At 41.9% G+C, this 22,334-nt stretch overlaps 3 protein-coding genes across 3 annotated transcripts in view; all 3 read right to left on the minus strand.

The window, feature by feature from the left end:
* The window catches only part of msh3 (mutS homolog 3 (E. coli)), a 51,160-nt gene extending 50,773 nt beyond the window's left edge, over positions 1–387 (minus strand). The window contains exon 1 of the mRNA XM_080852356.1: positions 122–387. Coding sequence (XP_080708482.1) covers positions 122–286 — 165 coding nt within the window. The 5' untranslated portion in view covers positions 287–387. The remainder of the gene's footprint in view (positions 1–121) is intronic.
* A 2,791-nt stretch (positions 388–3,178) lies between these two features.
* Positions 3,179–6,783, minus strand: LOC308376352 (myogenesis-regulating glycosidase; the record flags this gene model as incomplete). The annotated part of the gene is made up of 3 exons (XM_080852647.1): positions 6,769–6,783; positions 5,086–5,505; positions 3,179–4,973 (listed from the first exon to the last, which is right to left on the minus strand). The coding sequence occupies exons 2-3, from the start codon at positions 5,358–5,360 to the stop codon at positions 3,179–3,181; spliced, it is 2,070 nt and encodes a 689-aa protein (XP_080708773.1). The 5' UTR covers positions 5,361–5,505; positions 6,769–6,783.
* A 3,945-nt stretch (positions 6,784–10,728) lies between these two features.
* On the minus strand, positions 10,729–22,132 carry mamdc2a (MAM domain containing 2a; the record flags this gene model as incomplete). The annotated part of the gene is made up of 14 exons (XM_080851982.1): positions 10,729–10,793; positions 11,410–11,494; positions 11,789–12,066; positions 12,443–12,598; positions 13,664–13,760; positions 14,170–14,435; positions 15,224–15,370; positions 15,727–15,820; positions 17,303–17,559; positions 17,740–17,877; positions 18,038–18,122; positions 18,835–19,085; positions 21,688–21,810; positions 22,102–22,132. 14 exons carry the CDS (start codon positions 22,130–22,132, stop codon positions 10,729–10,731), a joined length of 2,073 nt encoding a protein of 690 aa, XP_080708108.1.
* Between the last annotated feature and the right edge of the window lie 202 nt (positions 22,133–22,334).

A 22,334-nucleotide genomic window follows, 5' to 3' on the forward strand; every position in this document is an offset into this window, starting at 1 on the left:
ATAACTTCAACATGGGCCTTTTAACGATAATAGAGCCTACTTGCTGTCGAAACACGTTGAAAGAACTGTCTGGCAAAGAATGCTGCGTTGTGATAGTGTTTATAACTGAATGAGTATTTACCTTCACTCCCACCCCAAGGTGAAGAGTATTCGAATTAATCCCAGATTTATTTGCACTGTCGCCTTCTGGTTTCTTATTGACAGCAGCAAAGAATTTACTTATGGACGTCTGTATGTTAGACTTTTTCTTACTCGGTTTAGACTTCACAGCGAACCTTGCATGCATTTTAAGGAATGCATAAAAACTGATTTCATGCAAAGAACATCGGCGTAAAATATACAACTTTGGAAACAAGCAACTATTAAAAATAGAACAAGCGACCGGTCTTGATAAAGTGCTGTCGCTTGAATGACGTTGTGTTGATAGCCATGCGCACAGACACCGTTGTTCAAGACGTTTCGCACTGCGCTGTGTTGCGCATATTGAAGCGTTTAGAGCATAGACATACAGCCGCGGAAAAAATTAAGAGACCACTTCAAAATTATCAGTTTCTCTGGTTTTACTATTTATTGGTATGTGTTAAAGCAAAATGTCCATTTTTGTTTTATTCTATAACCTACTGGCAACATTCCTACCAAATTTCAAATAAAAATAATGTCATTTAGATAATTTATTTGCAGAAAAATGACAATTGGTCAAAATAGCAAAAAAGATGCAGTGTCTTCAGATCTCGAATAATGCAAAGAAAACAAGCTCATATTCATTTTTAAACCACACAATACTAATGCTTTAACTTAGGAAGAGTTCAGAAATCAATATTTGGTGGAATAACCTTGATTTAAAATCACAACTTTCATGTGTCTTGGCATGCTCTCCACCAGTCTTTCACATTGCCGTTGGGTGACTTTATGCTACTCCTGGCGCAAGAATTCAAGCAGCTCGGCTTCTTTTCATGGCTTGTGACCATCCATCTTCCTCTTGATCACATTTCAGAGGTTTTTTATGGGATTCAGGTCTCGAAATTGGGCTGGCCATGACAGGGTCCTGATCTGGTGGTACTCCATCCACACCTTTACTGGCCTGGCTGTGTGGCATGGAGCATTGCCCTGCTGGAAAAAACACTTCTCAGAGTTGAGAAACATTGTCAGAGCAAAAGGAAGCAAGTTTTTCTTCCGGGACAACGTTGTCCTTTGCCTGGCTGAGGTTTGTAAAAGACCATAAGGATTGAACCAAAGCGGACTGGAGGGTCTTCTAAGTTCGTCTTCTCTGATGAGTCCAATTTTCAGCTTTGCCCAACACATGGTCGTCTGATGGTTAGATGGAGACCTGGAGAGGCCTACAAGCCACAGAGTCTTGCACCTACTGTGAAATTGGACTCATCAGAGAAGACGAACTTAGAAGAACCTCCAGTCCGCTTTGGTTCAATCCTTATGGTCTTAAAAAATCAACATCTTGCCTCTTTAGGTAAGAGACATGAATCATTGTCGCATAACTCCTTCATGGGTAATGAACAAGAAGCATAGAGGTAGACATAGAGAGCTCCAGAGAGCTTAGAGTGTTTATCATTTGAAAGGCAAGTTCTGATACAAAAGACACGTTTTTGAGTTTTGAGGATCATTTATTGACTGGATTAAGACAAACATTAAAACAGCAAAATCCCTTCTTTCTCCTACCATAAGAAAATATAATCATTGTAAAACAAGAATGGCCCTGGATCAATTGTGCGCAGAGGTTAGTTCATTCTTTCACATTGCTTTAATTCAGACTTCCATTATGCATATCTGATTGATAGACACACCTACCGTTGTACTGTTATAGAGAGAAGCCGCGAAAAAGGTGCAATAATGTGCTACATTTTTAACTCAATTATAGTTTGTGCACACTCCAGTATTATTCCATTTGCACCTGTTAAACAGAGCACAGAATTTTCCAAAGGCAATAGCAGATTGAGATAACTATACTTTCCAGTGTGGTCCCATTACACCAATATCACACTGAAATATTTTACTCTTATTTTACTTTCGTTTGGCAAGAATAAGTATGTATTAACTTAATTTGACCATTAAACTTGTCAAGTGCATAAGTCTTCATGTACTCAAATCATAATGGCAGTTTTATCCAAAAGATACAATCAACACTTTTAGATCATGAGTTAAAACAAGTCATCATTGCTTTTGAATGTGTACCGTAAAATGAGATATGCAGAATGGACAGAACATAAAACCAGTCCAATACCTCACAGTTCTTGGACTATCTTTTTCCCAGTGCAAATTATTTACCCAAAGGACAATACCAAGGAAACCCAAAATGTATAAAAAAAAATGTGATTCCCTTTCTTACCTGTCATCCCAGGTGTATTAAGTCAGTAAAAGCAAAATGTCAGTATGGAACTATAAACGGACGCAAGGGCTCATAGAAACCTTATAGAGGCTCAGGAGTGCTGCTTGGCAAGAGTTTCATTTAAACATAAATAGGATGTTTACACTGGCATCAAACTATGTTAAAAATTACTTTGGTAGCAATACAGGTGCTACTGGTACATTTAAAGATGACTTTCAGCATTAAAAAAGATAATAAATTAAATGGTAAAAATAAGAGTCTTTTGTAGGTAAAGCTGAATTAAGATTAACATGAAACGAGGTATTTACAAACTTCAGCAGAATATTATATCCATTAATCACAATAGAAGAAAAAACAGCTAGGTCCATAATGTCTGAAAAATGATGGCACAATAACTTCAATTTAGTTCCCTCATAAATTCTACCTGTCTAAAACTATTCAACACCATTTTTGTTGCTGAGCTAACATTTATGGAACAACAGCAAACAAGAGGCTAACAACATAGTGACGGCACCTACTTGGCAATTTCTTGTTCTTCTTTACCACATTAATCTTTTCCAGTTAAGCTCAATAATTAAACCTTAAATGTAGCTTTCCACACTTGTATGTATCCCAGTGATAAGGCCTACTTTTTAAAAGAAATTAACAAGGGCTGTAAAAGGAAATCCCCATATAGTTTGAAAGGAGTGTTATCACAAACAAAGGACTGGCTTATTAACTGATGAAGAATGGCAAGACAACAATGAAAGGCATTACAGTTCACATTATTATGGAATGCACCTATGATAGGCAAGAAAAAACATTATACAGTATTTAATGCATAGTTTCCCTGAGCCCTTAGCCTTGTGTCCACACAAAATATGCAATTTCATCCAGATCTACAGGGTAGTCAGTAAGATGGATGGGTCCTTTGTCAAAATGCTCCCCCTTGTAGCTTCTCCATCTGCCAGCGGGAAGGTAGATATCTCTCTCCTGTTTGCCCGGCTCCAGAACAGGTGCCACCATGAGATCGTCCCCAATGAGGAACTGTGAGTCTATCTTGTGTGCTGCCTCATCCTCCCAGGAAATCCACCAGAGAGGGCGGATGATGGGGTCTCCAGTGTGCAGCACCTCTCCAGCAAGCTCCAGCACTCGCGGAGCCACCAGGGTCTCGTGCAGTGCGGTGAACTTTCGAGCAATCTCCACCACCTCCTCGTCATACGCCCAGGGTGGAATGGAGAACTGCATGGCTGGCATGAAGGCCGAGAGCTCTAGCCATCGGATGTACAGCTCCCGGTCTGGCAGGCCTGTGGACCCCAGTGTACGATTCGGGAAAGCATTACCACCAATCATGTCTGGCAAAATGAACTGATAGCCAAGGATGCTAATGGTCAAGACAGTAGGGATGATTGATTTGAGACCAAGGTCATAACCCCACACAGAGTCCCGGTCAAAAAGCCTGAAGAAACAGGAGATGTTCTGGGACTGGTAGCCGGAGCGGACCACAGCCCGGTCATTGAAGGGAATGGCCATCTCTGTGTAGCGGCGCGTAAAGGTGCTAGGGTCATGCATAGGGGCATAGGTGCTAAACTGCTTTGGTAGGTAGCTGGTTTCCCCTGCATCAAAATTAAATGAGGTGATCCCATACTTGGTCTTAAGGGCACGCAGATGTGAAGCAAACCATTCACGAGCTTCTGGATTGGTAAAGTCCAGGATGCTCCCGATACCGTTCCACCAGCGGACTAAGGCAGGAAGCTGTCCGCTGGGTTCTCGGACAAACAGCTCCCTCTCCACTCCAACAGCAAAGTTGGCAGAATTGTAGTTAACGAAGGGATGGATCCACAGAGAAACTTGGAAACCGTCATCCTTCAGACTCTGAAACATGGTGGAGACGTTGGGAAACTTCACAGGGTCAAACGTGAACTCCCCATAATCGCTGGTGTACTGGTCATCAAGTTCCAGGTGGCTACAGTTGAAGCCGTGTTTCTGGATGTCTGACGCATACTTTAGCAGCTTTTCCTGGTCTACTGCAGTCTTATGCAACGCCCAAGTGGACCAAATTGGCTGGCGGAACATCGCCTCGGACGGAACCTTGCTGGGTTTGTTGAAGTAACGCCGGACCATGTACTTGTGTATGGAGGTCACGTCACGACCAACACACACTCGATAGCTTAGCTCAGCGAGCGGTGCCTGTCCAGGCAGTGGTTTGTAAGGGCTGTCATTATACCGTGCCTGGAAGCGAAGAACCTTCTCCTCATCATCCCAGCCAAGGTGAAAAGGCACAGAGTCGTTAATCTTAATGGCTGTGGCGTTGGCCGAGAGCCAGTACCGCTCGAGAATGCTACCAAAGTCCTGGCGGTTAGAGTACACATCTCCGGTGATGAACGGCTTGGGCGGTTGCTGCCCTTCCACAGACATGGGCCAGTGCTGGATGGCTTGCTCAGCGCCCCCATACCAGTACGAGCCGTTGTATGACATGGCATGCTCCACAGAGCGGCCCTCCTCCAGCTCCTCCCAGCGCACTCGGTAGCACATCACCGTGTCCTTTTCCCTGACGGTTTGAATGAAGAAGTTCAGTTTCCCTGTGTCTGACTGGTCACAGCGAAGTATTTCACCCTCTTTGGAGCAGGAGTCCAGATCAAGAGATCCCGACCTAAGTTGAAATAGCACATAAAGGGAGTAAATGTGTGGAACAGCTCATCATTTTTTCGGTAAATACAATATATTTTCACTGATAAAGAAACACTGCAAATACCAGCACAGACCTGAAAAACATTCTGAAGATGACCTCATTCACTTGATTGTGGATGATGAATCCATCTGTTTTAAGGTCCAGTAGTTCTGTTTTGAGGATCTCTGCTCGGCGCAGAGAAGCACTGTAGTAGCACCATGCTACTATGGCTGCTATCACTAGCACCACGCCCAGGGTTATTGCAATTAACATGGGACGGCCTTGTCGACCCCATTTCTTCTGCTTAGGGGGCTTACGGAAGGGACCAGGGTACAGATCCCCTACAGTCCCCTGTACTATTTGGTACATACTGAGGATTTAGGCAATAAGCCTAGAAAGAAATGATGTAGATTACAATTACGTAGCTCTGATCAGTAAGGTTCCCATTGGGCAATACGATGTTTCTTCAAAGAAAGTGCTGGAGAAAACTCGTTCTCCAAGAACAACTTCCCATCTGCAAAAAAGTAAGTGAAAATTAGTGACCTGATTTCAAAACCTGTAGTAAACTTCCTCAACTCTGAACCATATTCTAATATCGGCTGGCAGTCTGTGAAATGATTAGCCTCCACTGGCAGTTTTTCCCAGAATATAGCCTCACCTATAATTTGTGTAATCATTGGTTTTCAAATACATCAAAATGGTCAAAGCTTCTACAAATTGAATTGAGCCTGGACCTCTTGTGTGTTGTGTGACCTGCTGTATATAACCCGAGTGTGAAACTGTTCTGTTAAACAATCAGTGGTGTCAAGTTACAGGGCGTTAGTTGAAAGAAAAGGAAGGGTTCAGAGAGAATCAAAATAGACTAAATTAGCTAGTACAAAACTTCCAAGCTGCAGATTGGCTGTTTACACTTAAGAGCAATGTAATCTATGGTCTAGACTCTAGACAGTGATTTTACAGCAAAACACTTCAGGGTCATATTTTGCACATCATCATATTTAAGACGGACAGCAAGCAATTACATGACAATTACATGAGTCTGGCCAAATAGATCTAAGTCTTCCAGCACCAACAGCAAACTGCCAAACTTGCAGCACCAGCAAGACAAGTCAGCATAGCATTTAAAGTATGCTGATGTAACCATGGGCCAGATTCGCTGCCTGTCATTTATTGTATTTGGAGGGCCTTTTATTAACACATAGAGAGAAAGTAGGAGACAATAGGCTACTTTTCAAACGAATGTAAACATTAGTTCGACAATCCTAAAACCGCTTCGCAATAGTTAAACAAGCATCTTTTACAAAGCAGTCCAAATCTTTCTCAAATTTCTCTTGAAATCATTTATCCTAATGTTTTCGTGCTGCGATCTCTATGTGGGCGCTTTGGCTTGTTAGGAGACAACACAAACAGGGTCATATTCACTGTAATCGAACTGCGATCGATGGTCACAACTCCTATTATTGTGTCGTTGTTGGAAGGCAGTAATGTATGTTTGGCATTTTTTTTTGTATTGCACCTGCCACAACTGCCCGCAAAATTAACATCTTAAAAATTGAAGTTTAAAACTAAATATTAAGACAGTTTTCTCACATGTTTATCACGTTACGCTTCATTGTAAAGTTAGTTCCACCACTAACAACACAGAGGCAAACACTTGACATCAAAGGAAATAGCACATCATAATTTCTCACAAAACTCACACCACATGAGTATACTGACAAAACAAAGTATGGAAACTAGACTTAAACCAAGACAATCACAAGGTTTCTCCACTTACCAGCGACAAGCCAAAGATCACAAAGATATGCCTTCCTGTGGCAACTCAGTTGGAAGATGATCACGTGTTCCACGCGTTGAAGGCGGTACTTGGTCTGTGCTGATTGCCCCAGATGCCTTCCAATCAGAAGGGCCTGCAGACATGTACTAGGTTGACGTAGGTTTTGAATTTCTGAATCAGCACTGAATCAGGCCTGAAATCCGTGGCCCCTTCAGTTGTTGTATAACTATTATATATTTAAATGCAGAGTTTAATCTCCAGGGATTTAACCACACTGATGCAACATCTGATGCAAAACATCACTTGTCAAACACACGTAACAAAACAGTAGCAAAATAAACAATTGACCACAAGATGGCAGCGTCGATCCTTCTACTGGACCATGAGAAACAAAACTAGGGTGAGTCCGAGCGTAAATGATCAAATATTGATCAAGCGCCTTTCATGACACCCAGGGTTGCTTGACTTATAACAAGCTATAAAAAGTAATGTAACAATAACAACTAGAAAATGCATTTCCTGAAAGAAATATCAGTCCATGAAATACAAAAGTTAGGAAAGGAAGAAGAAAAGAAAGAAGAGTGAAAGAAGGAAAGAAGAAAGGAAAGAAGAGTGGAAGAAGGAAAGAAGAAAGGAAAGAAGAGTGAAGAAAGGAGAGAAGAGAGGATGAAGGAAAGAAGAGTGAAAGAAGGAAAGAAGAAAAGAAAAAAGAGTGAAGAACGGAAAGAAGAGTGGAAGAAGAAAAGAAAGAAGAGTGAAGAAAGGAAAGAAGAGTGAAAGAAGGAAATAATAGTTGAAGAAGGAAAGAAGAGTGAAAGAAGGAAATAAGAAAGGAGAGTGAAGAAAGGAAAGAAAAGTGAAAGAAGGAAAGGAGAGTGGAAGAAGGAAAGAAGAGTGGAAGAAGGAAAGAAGAGTGAACAAGAGTGAAAGAGAAAAAGAGAGTGAAAATATTGAAAAAAGGAGATACAAATTGAGTGAAGAAGAGAGGTTGAGTGTGAGAGAAAGTAGACTGAGAGGGATAGAGAGAAAGATGGATAGATAAAAAAGTAGAGAATGGAAGGTGTCTTAATGTTCCTAGTTACAGTTAAATTGAGAGGAACAGAGAAGAGGTTCCTTTGATTTGGCGCAGGTGTCAGTGAAGCACAGGTGCAAGCCAGTTTAAAGACCCTATTATGATGTCATAATGGCCCAATGTAAGTCAATGGGAAAATTTAGATTCGTTTTTATTTAATATCTTAAAAAGTATAAAGTTTAGAAAAGTGAAAAATACATAGCATAAGTGTCCTTTACAAGACCTACGCGACAAAGTTTGAATGAAGTTTCTACGTTAAGCGGTTCGGGCTGAATTAATCGCAGACAAAGGTGAGAAGAAGAAGAAGAAGAAGAAGAAGAAGAAGAAGAAGAAGAAGAAGAAGAAGAAGCCTAGGAATAACAATACAGGGCATTTCATGCACTGTAATAAAATGAACCTGATGATGTCACATGACACTGCGGGTACTTGACTACCGACCAACTGGCAGTCTGTAGAGGGTCATGATATTCACTCAAAATGATCATGGAAATAGTATGCGTTTGTATTGCACTTTTGTGCACATAATATGATATCCATACTGTCGGCTATGAAAATGTCACATGTAATACATTTAAGGCTAATTCCATGATTTTCATGTCCAGTTACTTTATATTTTGTGTATGGGCCATTCTACCGAATTCGTGTACTATGCAGCCCCTCAACAATAAAAACTTTTTACAAAACAATTAGGTATTTAGGCATAGATATTTGCTAAGAAAATGTTATTGTCTATATAACCCCAATGCATTAAATGAGATAGTGATAAGCTAAATATATACAAAATCATCATTTACAGGGTACTTTCTATTGGGAAGTAGCTGTCCCCAACCCTGACATCTAAAGTTCAATGCCTTTAAATAACACTTTGCAATTTTTTTCGATTTTTTTTCAATGATTTAATTTCAAAGATCTTTATGATTGGGTTGAAACAGAACTTGGAATATTTAGATTTATTGTGGGTTTAATTTTTAAATCAATTAACTATACTCAAAAAATCATGTCCCTAGTTTTCATGTCACTACCGAAACACAAGAGTTTCAGTCCATTGGCTGAGCCTGTGTTTTAGCCACAACCCTGCATTTTTGACCATGCAGTGACACTGCATCCCTGTCCCTCATGGTTGAATGGTAAGTAGCTAAATCCCATAGTTTTTGTATAAATGTGTTCCAAAGTCTGAAAATCGACGTGTAACCTTAAGAATTGTCACTACCGAAACCCATGTTTTCTTCAATTAAGTAAAGCTTTTGGGGTTTCATGCAAAATCTTATGTTTGTATGTGTGTACACCTCTTTTAAAGATTTATTTGCAAGCCGTGTGCTTGCTAGAATTCTTTATTTATGCTTAAAGTTAGCTAGAATTGTCACTACCGAAACAGTCACTACCGAAACATATGGTAGTGACCAGATGATTTCGGTAGGGACAAAATGAAATGGTAAGTAGTTCAATCCCATAATTTTTAAATAAATGTGTTGTGTGGACTAAAGGGCGGCCCAGAGCACCTTTTGGAAGATTTTGGGAGAGAAATGAACATCCATCCAACAGTGCAGTCACTACCGAAACAGATAAATTGAACTTGAAAATTGGGTAAAAATTTCATTTTTATGGATTTCATTGTGAAAACCTTCAAGAAATATTTGTAAAATACTCTTCAGAGAAGGGAAGGAAACACAATCTGAACAGGTCAATAATAATACTTTTTTACTATAGTAAATGTGATGTTTCGGTAGTGACAATTTTTGGAAGAGGAAAAACATTCCAACACATTCTGAAAATACAATATAAAAATTGAAATATAAAAATTACTAGATATGTGTACTTTAGATATGGTACAATATACATACGGACTAAGTTTTGGGAATAAAACATAACAAAATTCAAAATATTTCCGGTGTGACTTTGCACCAATTCGGCCCGTATACATTAATGTAAGTAACCTAAAAGCTTATATGCAACCATATATCCACTGGGGGGGGGGGGGGGGGGGGGGCATCCTTTTCCTCCTTCTCCATACAGTTCCTTTCACTGTACAACTTTGTGTATGATGATGTGTGATGTACAAGAAAGCATAACTAAACACGTCACTGACAATCATTGTTTAAACCATTTTATTAAAAACTAATTGATAGAATCATAAATGGATATTTCAATCATCAATAGTAGTCCAGGCATTCACCTGTTGTCGAGTCTTGGGAAGAAAGCTGAATGCAACAAATTTACATTTTCCAATTGCATTTCACCTAGAAAAATGGAATACATATAGGTCTCTTGACATCACTAGACTCCATAACTGGAGCTCAGTGACAAAAAATGCTTCAGTGATCATATTTTTAAAAATAAAACATGTCGTCGCATTTGTTTAAAAACAGTGTGAAATGTACACTCTTCTGTGAATAAACACCTACAGTGACATCATCCCCACTTCTGTTTCTGAGATGCATCTTCATCTCTGATGACAAATATATGTAAATAAATACAATTGTTCATTGTTGCTTTTTCCATTTTGGGTAAGTTATTTGGAATTTGGATAGAAAACATCAAAACAATGTTTTAGTCACTTTGAAGCAATGCACTACAAACTGCCATGATCGGGATCAAGACCAGCACATAACTATTTGCTTGTAGAACATCACACTAAACCAGCAGTTTGACCCTCCTTGTGAATATCCTACTATCTGCTTCTCAGCTATTATCACTTTCTATACCACAAGTACTTGCTGGGGAGGGAATATACCTTTCTGCCTAGTCATGCAGGACTAGATTGTTCATATTGGCATTGCTCTACTCTATTTAAAAGTGGCTTAAGCTGACTTGTCCTTCCTGTCTGTGACACAAATCCAGTCACCACACACAAGCACATCAACACGCATCCATCCTCCAGTGCATCAAGCTCAGTACTCAATCTCATTGAAGTTTTCTGAGAATCCAGAGTATGGAATACTGTCACCAGGATCTGCTGAGAAACAGAAACACAGAGCACAAGCGTGAATATCCAGACTAAATGAAAAGTAGAAGTGATAGATGCAGTGTGCATGTATCTGTACAGTATTCAACATGATGGCAAAGTCATCTGTGAGCGTTCATGTTATTTGAACAGTAATACCGGGCACAATGATAAAGTTCTGTTCTACATTCAGCAGCATGGCTCTTTGGCAAAAAAGACTAGAGAGAGGTAGAGGGGGAGGTGGGCGCAAAGCCAGAGGCTGACTCAGCAGTAGGTACCCCCAGACCCCCCCCCACCACCACCACCACTCCTCTCTCTCCCACTCCCTCTACCCGCAGCAGACCTGACTACCACTACAGTAGCAGCCCTCCGCTGGGAACAGCAGGGCTGGAATTCATTTGGTTCCCCCCACCAAACGCTACCGCAGTGCAGCTATCCTAGGACCCCAGGGGAGGATGCTGCCTCGCTACACATGACTGAAGTTAGTGGAGCTAGTCACTCCCCTGTGAACAGACAAGCCTTTGAGACATAACCGTGCAAACGCCAGGTCTGGCTCCAAGGTAAAAAAGGGGGAAGTGGGAAATGTTTTGATGTTGTTTCTCATTTGTTTGTTTATTTTCTTTAGTACCTTTGCATGGTCCCCTTTTAAACACGATGTCATCAATGGCGATGTCACTCCTTATTGAAGAGCCACGGACAGCTTCAAAGATAATCTGCACCAAAAAAAAAGCACACCGGATGATTTAGTTTCCTTCTGTTTAAATGCTCACATCTGTTGCAGAGATTAGCGCAACATTACGTATTTAACCATATGCCAACTCCCCTCCTGTATCATTACAAACCCCAAAGTCCTGGTCAACCTCTGGTTTTCATCACGGTTTAAAAGCTGCACCTCACAAGCAGGCCAAAGAACCTGCTTTGTAATCTTAGCTGTTATACATCCCAGCCCTTAGCTCTCTCACGGTACAAAGGGGAGAGTGTCTGAGATGAGAGACGTATCGGTTTACCTGGTGTTTGGTGTAGCACTCGTAGTCGATCATGGCCCGCATCCAGGAGATGCCCTGCTCTCCCTGTCGTCTCCAGAGCAGGGAGTCGCGGTGGCGGATGTCACGGTGACGGTTGTCATGGCGCCGCAGGAACACACTGAGCACGCCGGTGCCAGAGCCGTACATGTGATAGTAGAACAGCAGACACTGGGGGCTGTTGGTACCCCTCAGCTCAGTGGTCAGCAGCCTGGCGGAATGTCCAGGCAACATGTGGGAGGCCTCAATGTACATGTAGTGCCCTTGAAAACAGGTACAGACAGAGGTTGTTAGTTAGGAAGCTGCTATTAAGTTATTTATTTTTGTAAGAGAGTGGGAACTGCTGTTGTGGTGCTGATGATGTCCTTGAGGGTTATGAACGTTTTTACTTGAAAGAAACATTCTGAAACAATCAAAAGGTAAATCATCAACTATTTTAGTTCAGTTCCCCAAAGGACACTCTTCTCATACAATGCAAAATATATGGCTGCATAATAGCATTACAGCATTTGTTTATTTTTACCAAAAAAGCAAAGAGAAAACATTAGCCCCCTCAAGGAGCAGCAGAGGGATGAACCTCTGTTGAACTGGAAAAGAAAATAGACTGAACGACATGGGATGAGAAGGCCGTTGACTCACCTACCCCTAAGGTGTGGTCCCCCTTGGGCCCGGTATAGGAAGTGGGTGTCTGGCCCCTGCTACGCAGCCAGCCTCCCCTGTGCTGCCTCTTCTCCTGGGTGTACCCGCAGTCGCCCTGCTCAAAGTTGCATTGGCCTGGGGGTGGCCGCAGAGGCCCTGAGAAACCAAACCAAACCAAGCCCAATTTTAACTCAAACTACACCCCCATGGTATTTCAGAAGGTTTTTTCCCTTCCATGGCAAAATGACGGAACACATCAAAGACACGCGGCAAGATTTTGTATTTTGTCTTGAGCAGTGTAAGGACCTCCAGCTGTAAACTCATTTTCTGAAAGAAAAATCATCATACTGTCTCATCAGTGATTTACAGGGTTGTCTTGGCTGCTTTTATTTTTTATGGGTAGAATGAAAGTAGAGAAGCACTGACAGACATGGGAATATGCTCTCAGGGTTGCCGGTTGAAGTAGCATCCACAACATCTCCACTACAATGCATTTTACGATAGGGGGAAAAGAGCTATTTTGGATTGGCAGCAACAGCAACAGTACTTCATCCCAGGGACATGTGGTGTGCTGAAGGCTGGGTGTTTAAAAAAGCTCCGACTCCTCACCACAGCCTGGGCAATCCAAGTCAGGGGGAAATGGATGTTATCCATAGTGGTTGATTCTTTAAATAGTCGTCTTGCAGTCAAACCAAACCTGAAGGCATTCCCAACCCAGCCCTTTTTCACTTCAACTTCCATGTCACTTCCTTTCTTTTCATACTGTATAGTTCTATCCAAAATGCTACCTCTTGAAATTAAGTTAAGTAGCTTTCTCAACTATGTTACTTAAAGTAGGAGCCTCAGCTACTAGGCCACTGACTGAACATTAATAAAGTGCCTAATTTGAAACATCTGACTCTAACCACTCTAGCCATTTTTAAATGCAGCTGCCATTGAAGCATCTATTTTTATTAACTGTTACTTGCTGCCTCACCACCCGTTTTAAACCTTGTGCGATTTTAGCTTTCTTCTAAATTTAAGCCATTTCCAGATGTGGAGCCACACATTCTGGAGAAACACTGAAGTATGCATACCCCTTGCTATTTTGAAAAGACTTAGTAATGCAATAAGGTTTGTCATCCTAGGTGTTAGTCATGGTCAACTACCGTACGTTAAAGCTGACCCTCAGTATATAACAGCAGCGCTGAGGCTATTTTAACGGGTACTGATATAGCTCACCAGCTGTGACACGACAGTCTCCAATTGTCACCGTGATGTCATCGAGAGACACCAAGCCACAGTCCCAGAAGTTCCGACAGATGGTAACAAACACCATCTGAGAGGCGACAGGGACAAACAAGTCAAGTCTTGTCGGAGCACTATTTAGCACATAGTGTAAACCTGCCAGGAGACATGAATTCTGACAGACAACTAAAGTAATGCTAGCATGCTTGTTATACAGTGACACATGAGGAAAAGGATACGGCAGTTGTGAAAGCATGTCACAGATTCATTCAAGTATGGATGCTTATCACTCTACTTGTGGATGGTGCACAAAGACACACCTACATACACGTTATACAGTAAGTTAATTTAAACTCAGTGTATTCTGTCATGTGGCCTTTATCAAAGTGAGCTAAACAAGGTATGTTCTTTATAGTAAAACACTGTGAAGGATCAAAGTATAAGTATGTCTCCAATTGGGGGTGCAGGGCTCAGATGGAGAGCATTAAATCCATCTTTACCTTGGTGGGCATGGGCTTCTGGTAGGTGATGTCCACCTCAGTCCAGACATCCCTGGAGGTCGCCGACACAGTCCAGATCTTCTCCTGGGCCACGTTGTTGTCGTCGTAGATATAGAGAGCCAGAGCATTGTCGATTTTCATAAAGCCATGTAAGGCATAGTGGAACCTGAGGCAATACTTAAAGTTCCCAGGCAGGACGGGCCCGTGAAGACGACCCACATAGCCCGGTCGGGAGGTGAAGCGTGTATTGGCCAGGAGGAAGGAACCTGCATAAGGAGTTATGGAGCGATTAAAGTACTTACTCGCACTGCTTTTTTTATTGGCTCTTCTGGATTCAATGACAGCTCTAAAAATAAATTTCAGTGATCCACATGTTGGTTATATGTAGTAGATGCCTTTTTAATATTTTTACGTTTTCAACGTTCTTTTTGCTCCTAGAGCAGTAATCATGCTTAAAGAGATTAGACAGGCCTACTTAGAGTCAACTATACTGTTACTTCGAAGTCTGTCATTGCCATTAAGATCAATGAAATAGAGACATACATTTGAGAGCCATTTAAAAGGCCTGATTTTAGGTCTTAAACATTCCCATCGCTCATCTTAACTGTTATTAAATATAGATGTACATAAAATATGCATAGCACAGATTCATCAAAGTGATTTAAGTAAACTCTACAGTCTGGCCCTGGTCCCATCCTGAGACTAACAAAGTCTGAAGAAAATTCATTTATCAGCACATTAAAAAAAATATTCGCAATTACATTTCCCACTATGATCTTCCATATATAACAAACATTATGTAAGCTGAGTCAAGATAGGCATGAGAAGCAGAGGATTGTCAGACTACATAAACTGCACACCAATTGCAGCCAGCTATTTTTATCCAGAGCAACAATAGCAGCTCTCAGTCTATTTTTAACCTGGAGTGATTGTGACAATTTGCACAAAACACTGGTGCTATTGAGAAGCCCTGAAGGTAACAGTAAACTACCCTCAGGAGGAGTATGCCTTGGTGACCACAGAGAGGTGTAGTCGCAACACTCTCATTTCTCACCAGTTCCAGTGGTGTGATCTCCAACCCTGTAGACGTTGGGCTTCACTGAGACCCTGTTCCACACCGAACCTCCAATACGTTCCTGGTGGTACTCACAGAAGCCCTCCTCAAAGTCACAGTCGGCGACGGAAGGATCAAAGTTAGGCTCTGAAAGGCAACAAAGCGAAGTAGATTTTCAACGTTAGTTTTTGGGCCAGGAATGCAGCCTGACATAAGTCATGAATAAAGTTATGAAAGTGGACTTTAATAAACGTCTGTGCCATGATAAAAGTCAGAATCTCTGAAAAGCGTTCAAGCTTCACATCTGTCTGTGGCTTATTTTGTTTATTTCTTGTGGAATGTCTGTCTTGAGGGCTTTCTGATATTGGTCCTGGCTAAATAAAACTGTGACAGTTAAGTTGGTATTATCATAGACCACAAGCACCTCCATATGAATTAAACATATTTCTAAATGAAAGCAATAATAAAAGCACTGGCTGCATATGCATCAAGAGGGTTCTGACCTGTTTCTAAGTGGCAGAACTCTGGAGAGAAGGAAATGTCATCGATGGCAACATACCCTCCGCGTGGACTGTTGAAAGCTACCTCAAACACCACCTGGCCACAGAAAGGCAAATACTAGTCATTACAGACTGCACTGTCATTAAACAAAGAAACTGAAAATATACTGTACTTAAAACAGACTGGAGAGTAATACAGGGGTTCCCAAGCCTTTAAGAATATGTTGCTACGTGGCATAGCATTCAACCATGCATTCTTTTCATGTGTCCCTCTTGTGACAATTTACGCTACATCACAAAAAATGAAAACAAACCAAGGTGAAAGCATCATATTGCAACATACTGTTACAACTATAATAACTAGAGATTTAAAAAAAAAAGTTTAAAAAAAAAAAATAGTATTATGCACACTGTATATCAATGTTACTTAATGTGACAGTTTAAAACTGTGATTGGAGGTGTTACCAAAATGTTTGGTTCAGACCAAAAAGCCACCTGCCTTGAGTTGTGCAAGTTTTACCATGCTTTAAGCATGCTGATTAAAGTTGTGGAAACATGGGGAGGGCCACAGTGATAAAGAATTATGTGTCAAAGCAGACCTCTGCCCCCTCACACACACACACACACACACACACACACACACACACACACACACTTATTTACACCTTCACTTAGGCCAGCTGCAACAGCTCAGAGGCAGCAGCCACTAGCCAAGCCCCATCTGTGTATGTTTATACAACTAGTCCACCAATCAATCCACAGTAAGAGGCTCAGCACAAAAACAATTGTGGCCCTATAACTCCACATAAACAACAACTATACTGAGTAGCCTCTAAATTGAAAGCTCTTGCATATCTTTCTTTGCAAGTTGGGCCATCCTACAAAAAGGTTTAGCTACAGCAAAAGCACATCCACTTTTCACTCTCACTCCTCATAATATACAATCAGACTAACCTTACACAGTGTCTGTACTGTAGATTCTGGTTCTAGCCCTTGATTTGGATGATTTGAATGGACCCGAACATGTTTGTACAAGACTATGAGAACGGAGTTGGACTCTGTGGATGACACAGATGGCTTTGCAGCTCTCAAACATTTTTCTTTCATTTGCCCCTGTGTGTGTGTGTGTGTGTGTGTGTGTGTGTTTCCATGACTGAGTCTAGTTGAGTGACTAATGACCAAGCTCTCCCTCTGCCCCAGATTCTCCTGGCCACATGGGCAGGGTTTAATTATGAAAAGGAGATAAAAGGCTTGGGGTGGGAATGCTCTGGAAACATTTGGCCCAGTAGACAAAAGACGAGAAGAAAAAAACAACAGAAGATTCAAGTGGCTCCTTCCCAGGAATCTCTCCCCCTGTTATCTAAACAGAGAGAGATGAAGAGACGTTATCACATTATCACACTCAACTTGCTTTTGAGTGGGAGGACGTCTGAAAGCGCTGAATCAGTTAGGCGTATTGTTTGCGTGTGCTCTCTGGCAATGTAATAGTGTTGTGTGGCACGAATCTCGAAGGCCTTAATTTGCCCTCCCCCTTTCTTTCTTGATCTGACATGACATCGTGTAATGACTTTTGACTGACCTCTAAGGGATGCGGAGCCTTAATGTCGACCTGCTCCAGCTTCCAGTTGGGGGTGGCATAGGCGTCGGGCCTCCATAGTTCCTCGTAGTGGCCCAGCTCGTCCTTGGTGAGAAGGGAGAAGTAGTTGCCCTGAGCCTGGTTCCTCTTGTAGTAGAAGGACAAGCAACCCGACATGGGAGTGGTGGTCATCGGCGACAGCAACTTGGCTACTTCCTGGAACTTCTTGGCGTAAACCGAGTCCACGTACATGTAGTGTCCTACCAAAAACACCAGAAACAAATAATATTATGCTGCAATGAATTATCACAACAAAGGTCCCCATGGAAAGTAGGGATAGGAAAACGAGAGGAATTCAAACATGTTGTGGAGGAAGTTACTTGCATCCCAACAGATTCAAAATATAGAGCAGCCCACAACTGTAACCCAGCACACAATACCCCTTTCATTGTTCATGGTGTGGTCATCTGGCAGGTCCGACCGGGGATCCCGAGCAAGGTTCCCTCCCACGTACCAGTTCACGTTGGGATTCCACTGGTTACTGTAGCCACACAAGTGGTGCTCCTCAAAGTCACACTCTGAAAAGGGAGGAATTAGTCTGCACAGAGCGATAAACATGTACTCTCTCATCACAAATACACTAAAGTGCTGAGTTCACAACAATACTGTGCAATGTGAGTAATGTGCACTTGAAAAAACGAAAGTCCAAAATAAGGAGATATGAAACACTGCACCTACCTATGCAGTATCCAGGTACTATGTGGATTTCAAAGATGGCGACACTGTTGCCTGCTCCTTTGCTAGGCCTCCCTTCCATTAACAGCTTAAAAAAGTGTCAAAGACAAACAGAGAGAGAGAGAGAATTAGGGAGAGGGAGGGCAATAAAGAGTGAAAGCAAGTTCAGTAAGAAGGAAACCAAGAAGAGTATGCAAGCCATGGCAGCCAACACAGATTAAAGATTTTATCACAGACCTTACAATAGCTGCATACTTCTGAAGCAGTTTTAAATCACTTGTCATTAGGTCTCGTTCTATTGTGCTTTAACACCATAAACTTTCCTTGTCCCTCAACAGCCAATGGCCAAACACATTAAGCATGTACCGAAAAAACAGTGGAGTGGCTAACCTTTAGTTTATGAGGCTAATTTCCATAGATGAGGAAACAATTTATGTCTGAATTACGTTTTTAAAATCCTAGTCATAAACAAAGTGTCCAACACTGCAGCCTCCATGCTATTTATGGATCACACGTTTTATTTTCCTTCATAATTCATCAGCATTGTATTTCCAACACTATTCACAGTACATCACTTTCACATTAAATCTTTCAGTTTTCACATGCAATGTTTTTTCTTTCCTATTTCATTACCTATTAAGGGAAACACATGCAAACAAGTAATACCACTGAGATGCAACAGATACTTTTCACATCCCACAGTAGCCACACTGTAGCTGCGGCTCCCTGCACACTGCGTGGGATCCTCATGGTTTTTGGCTCAGTACACCTGCAGGGACTGTTGTACTGTCAGTGGATACCTGGTACGGCTTGGTCATGTTGCGCAGGTCGACACTGGCGATAAGCCAGCTATCAGAGGTCTTCTCCGAGGTCCAGAGCGTGTAGTCGAAGTTCTCCCCGTCAGGGCGCAGATGGAGCTGCAGGGAGCCATTCCCTGTGATCTGGTACACCATCCTCAGACAGCTCCAGTCCAGCAGCTCCAGCTCGGGACTCTGCAGGACCGCCTTGTCTTTCGAGCCCATGAGGGCCGCGTCGGCAGCGATGAAGCGCCCTGCATTGTGATAAAGGTAGAGGCGTGATGTTCTCCCGCAGGTGGAGGTGTAGTACGACCGGAAACTTTTGCTCTTTCGCTTCTTACATAACAGAGGCAAATGTTTGTCTTGTAGATTTGTTACGGAGCAGTTGCTGAGATCATTGTCAGTGCTGTCTTGGCTTCAGGGCCCAGACTCGTTAAAATAAATGGCGCTTTATTTCTGAAGTTGTTCAATGCCAAACAGACAGACAATCATTTGATGACAGGATAAGATACATGTCTGTGTGTCAAGCAACATGTGTGGGTTTGGTCTGATTTTCCTCACACTGTGGTTAACGCACTCAGTGGAGAGAATGAATCAACTGCTGTGTCTAGCCTGCAGATTAAACCTGCATCTTGGAACGGAGCTTGGATTAGTACTGCATGGAAAGTTCCTTCCCTGCCGAGAGACAGTGTGCAGCAGCTATAACAGATTCCAGCCTTATGCAAGTCCAAATTAATCAGCTTCAGCTAAAAACAAATAAATCAGTGTTATCAGTTTGGAGACAAAATCTTTGTTAGGGAAAAAGACACTTTCCGAAATCTGTCTCAGCCTTTGATATAAACACAGGAATCTGTATGTTATTTTAATACTGCTAACTTTTATAGCCTTCTATGATACGAGCAGATGTCCTAAAGGTGAACATTATTCATTCCAGATGCCAGGGACGACTCTTTCTTGCTCTGCTATTCTTTCCTATCTCTGACCTGCATTTCAAATCCCGCCCCCCCTCCCCCTCTTCTCAGTGAGGGTCCTGGAATAGTCATTAATGCACGGATTATTACTGATGCCCCCAATAAACCAAACTAACAGGGCCCTAACAATATGGAAAACATGAACAGTACACTTCATGTCTCAGCAGGTACAGCGAGTCCAAACCATATGCCGGTGGTGATGCCATCAGCACATGGTTTCACAGACTCACTACCATTCACAGTGATGCACATCAGTGAAACTGACAAATGCACAGTAACCTTTCCTTGAGGCACCAGGCTACAGGCACTGTTTGATCTCTGACCCCTTACAAATGCTAAGGCTTTACGACCGCCGCTACTGTAGCAGTTTCTTGTCACAGTAGACTACTTACTCATATGGCTGTATGCCTCTGAGGACCCAGCAAAGGAGACAGAACAGAGGTCTGTAGAAAGTCTGGTTTTCCTCCAGGAAATGCTTACAAATCATTTTTTTTGCAGATGTTGGAAAAGTCCTGATGAGAAACTGTGCTAGTAGGGGAGTTGTTATTAACCCATGCACCCTCTCTGTCTTTGAAGAGACACTCAAACCTAACTTGGATGCCCACTGAAATGCTGACTCATCATCAAGAACACTCTTAATCAGACAGTTTGTCCTTACATGTGCACATGCTCACTCCCTGTATGCCGTCAGTTTACTGCAACCTACGAAAGAAGAGTAGCCTTTTGGATCTTCATCCGAGTTTCCAGCACACAGTTTTCCTGTGTTGCCCAGGCAACTAAACAGTAAACATAGACATGACCCAGTCGTGGTTTTTATGGTTCTATTTATCGACCCATCGGGGAAGCATGCTGTGACCACTGACATGGAGAGGGTTGTGTCAGGGCAAGTAGCTTGGCAGTAATACATATGACACAAAGCTGTCCCATATTAGTATGTCTCTTCTGCTATGTTTTGTTCAAAACCTCCAAGTCTTTAAATTGTTTTCGTATTTATTTTTTAACAAAATTACAAATTTCCTCACTCACACCTTGGCTACTACAATAAAAGACGATAACATTTGGCTCATGGCAACTGCTCAGAAACTCCCTAATAACCACATCTTATTTTTAGCTGTGTAACATAAACATCAAAGGCAGATTATGAGATGGTTTGCTGTATTTGGATGCATCTTGAAAAGGACTTGGCTGCCACATGTTGGACCTCTCCAGCAATAAGGAAGAATTCGCTTGCAGTAACAAGGGATGCTCGAGTAGAAAAAACTCTACTTGTCAGACGTATGACTCAATACACCATACCAAACCTAACTGCTCATGGTGTGATTATATTAAAAACAGGTCCTTGTCTTATTGAAGTCCATGGAGTCAAATCTAACAGATGCATGGACTCTCAAGGCATCCCTAAGCAGGCCAAAGCTGATTAAAAACTGTGGAAATACCGAAAGGAGAACTTCCAACTGAACAGTGACAGGCAAGTAAACAGACAGATACCATGCAAAATGGATATGGTTGCTGCCGACAGTCGATTGGCGGGGAAAACGGTACACAACACAATGGTATACACTGAATGTAATCAAACACAGCGTAAAGTCTGATTGCATTCCTGTTGCATAATGATCTTTAGATAGGAACTTACTAATGTCATTGGGGAGGGCATTATCAGCGCTTTTCATCTGTTAGCCTCGGCAACTACAGTATACTGTGTCTTCACTTGATATCAGCTATAAATGTGTGTCAGATAGGCAAAACTGGAACAGAGAATGAATGAATACATGAATGAACGAATGAATGATAGGCTACAGTGGAGGAAAACAGACAACAGCCAAAAGCTCAGCAACTTCACATTTGTATGTAAAGTCATAAAAATAAGCTAAATGTTTTACTACACCTTCTTCGTTGACTGTCCATGTTGCATATTTAGGATCCGATGTGTATCCACAAGTGCTGAACTCGAAGCTACAAGAACCGGGCAGGAGCAACTGCTGCTGTTGAGCCTTGGCCAAAGTTATAACTGCAAGGGAGAAAGTTGACGAAATTACAAAGAAAACAAATGCATAATGCAACGTTTTAGTACATTCCGGGAGCAAATCAGTTCATGTCCATTCATTCCATAATGAATGAAAAGACACTTTATTTTACGAAGCAAGCAATTGTATTCCACGTTCTCCAAAAAGAGAGACGAGGAATATGGACAGCTGTTGTGAAGTATAGCACAACTCGTAAAACAGCTAAATTAATACTCTGCATCTGAATGCCTCTTAAATGATTTACTTGCAGTTGCACACGCAGATTTGAGACTTACCGAGTAAAGTCAGGAGATGAAGAGCGAACATGGCCAGGCTTTGAAAGATCACACTACTCTAGGTGCCCTGACTGGAGACTGCATGTACTGGGCTGCTTCTGTAATGTCGTGGAGAACTCTCCTCAGCCCACTAATTCGCGAAGAGACGATGTGTGGAGTGATGTCGTGAAGTTTACTCTACATGGTATAATCCGACGTGAGACTCCTTAGCGGGTTTCTGAGATGAGGAAGGA

The sequence above is a fragment of the Sprattus sprattus genome (assembly GCF_963457725.1).
Source record: "Sprattus sprattus genome assembly, chromosome: 15".
NCBI lineage: Eukaryota > Metazoa > Chordata > Actinopteri > Clupeiformes > Clupeidae > Sprattus > Sprattus sprattus.